The following is a 730-nucleotide window of genomic DNA, read 5'->3' on the forward strand; positions in this document are numbered from 1 at the left end:
TACATGGTGCCCAAGGGGTCAGCGTCCTTCCAGCCCTCGCCTGAAAACTGCCGGCAGTTCCCCAGCTCCGCGCCGTGGGCCTTCCGGCAGGGCTACGGAGGGTTGGATTGGAGCTCAGAAGCCTTCAGCCAGCTCTACAACCCGGGCTTCGAGTGCCACCTCAATGAACCCAACGTCATCCTGGACATCTCCAACTACACCCCGCAGAAAGCCAAGCAGCAGACAGTCTCTGAGACCTTCTCAGAGTCGTCCTCTGACAGCACCCAGTTCAACCAGCCGGCTGGTTACCGGCGCGCCAACAGCGAGGCGTCCTCCAGCGAGGGCCAGTCCAGCCTCTCCAGCCTGGAGAAGCTGATGATGGACTGGAATGAGGCATCCTCCGCCCCTGGCTACAACTGGAACCAGAGCGTCCTCTTCCAGAGTAACTCCAAGCCCGGTCGAGGCCGACGGAAGAAGGTGGATATGTTCGACACCTCCCACCTGAGTTTCTCCTCCTCTTCCTCTTCTTCCTCCGTGTACCCCTCCAAGAGGAACACGGGACCCCGGCAGCCCCGGGGCTCCCGAGGGGCTTGTGCCTCCAAGAAGGAGAGGGGGACGGGCAAAGCCAAGTTCCCCACCAAGTCACAGGCGGTGAACCCCCTGTTCCAGGACAGCACGGACCTGGGCTTGGACTACTACAGCGGGGACAGCAGCATGTCCCCCCTGCCCTCCCAGTCCCGGGGCTTCGGGG

The 730-nt window shown here is 62.7% G+C and overlaps 1 protein-coding gene across 1 annotated transcript in view; it reads left to right on the plus strand.

Annotated features, from left to right (window-relative positions):
• The window catches only part of AHDC1 (AT-hook DNA binding motif containing 1), a 3,781-nt gene that overhangs the window by 2,025 nt on the left and 1,026 nt on the right, over positions 1-730 (plus strand). The window contains exon 2 of the mRNA XM_005427134.2: positions 1-730. Coding sequence (XP_005427191.1) covers positions 1-730 — 730 coding nt within the window.

Source organism: Geospiza fortis, unplaced genomic scaffold, assembly GCF_000277835.1.
Source record: "Geospiza fortis unplaced genomic scaffold, GeoFor_1.0 scaffold432, whole genome shotgun sequence".
NCBI lineage: Eukaryota > Metazoa > Chordata > Aves > Passeriformes > Thraupidae > Geospiza > Geospiza fortis.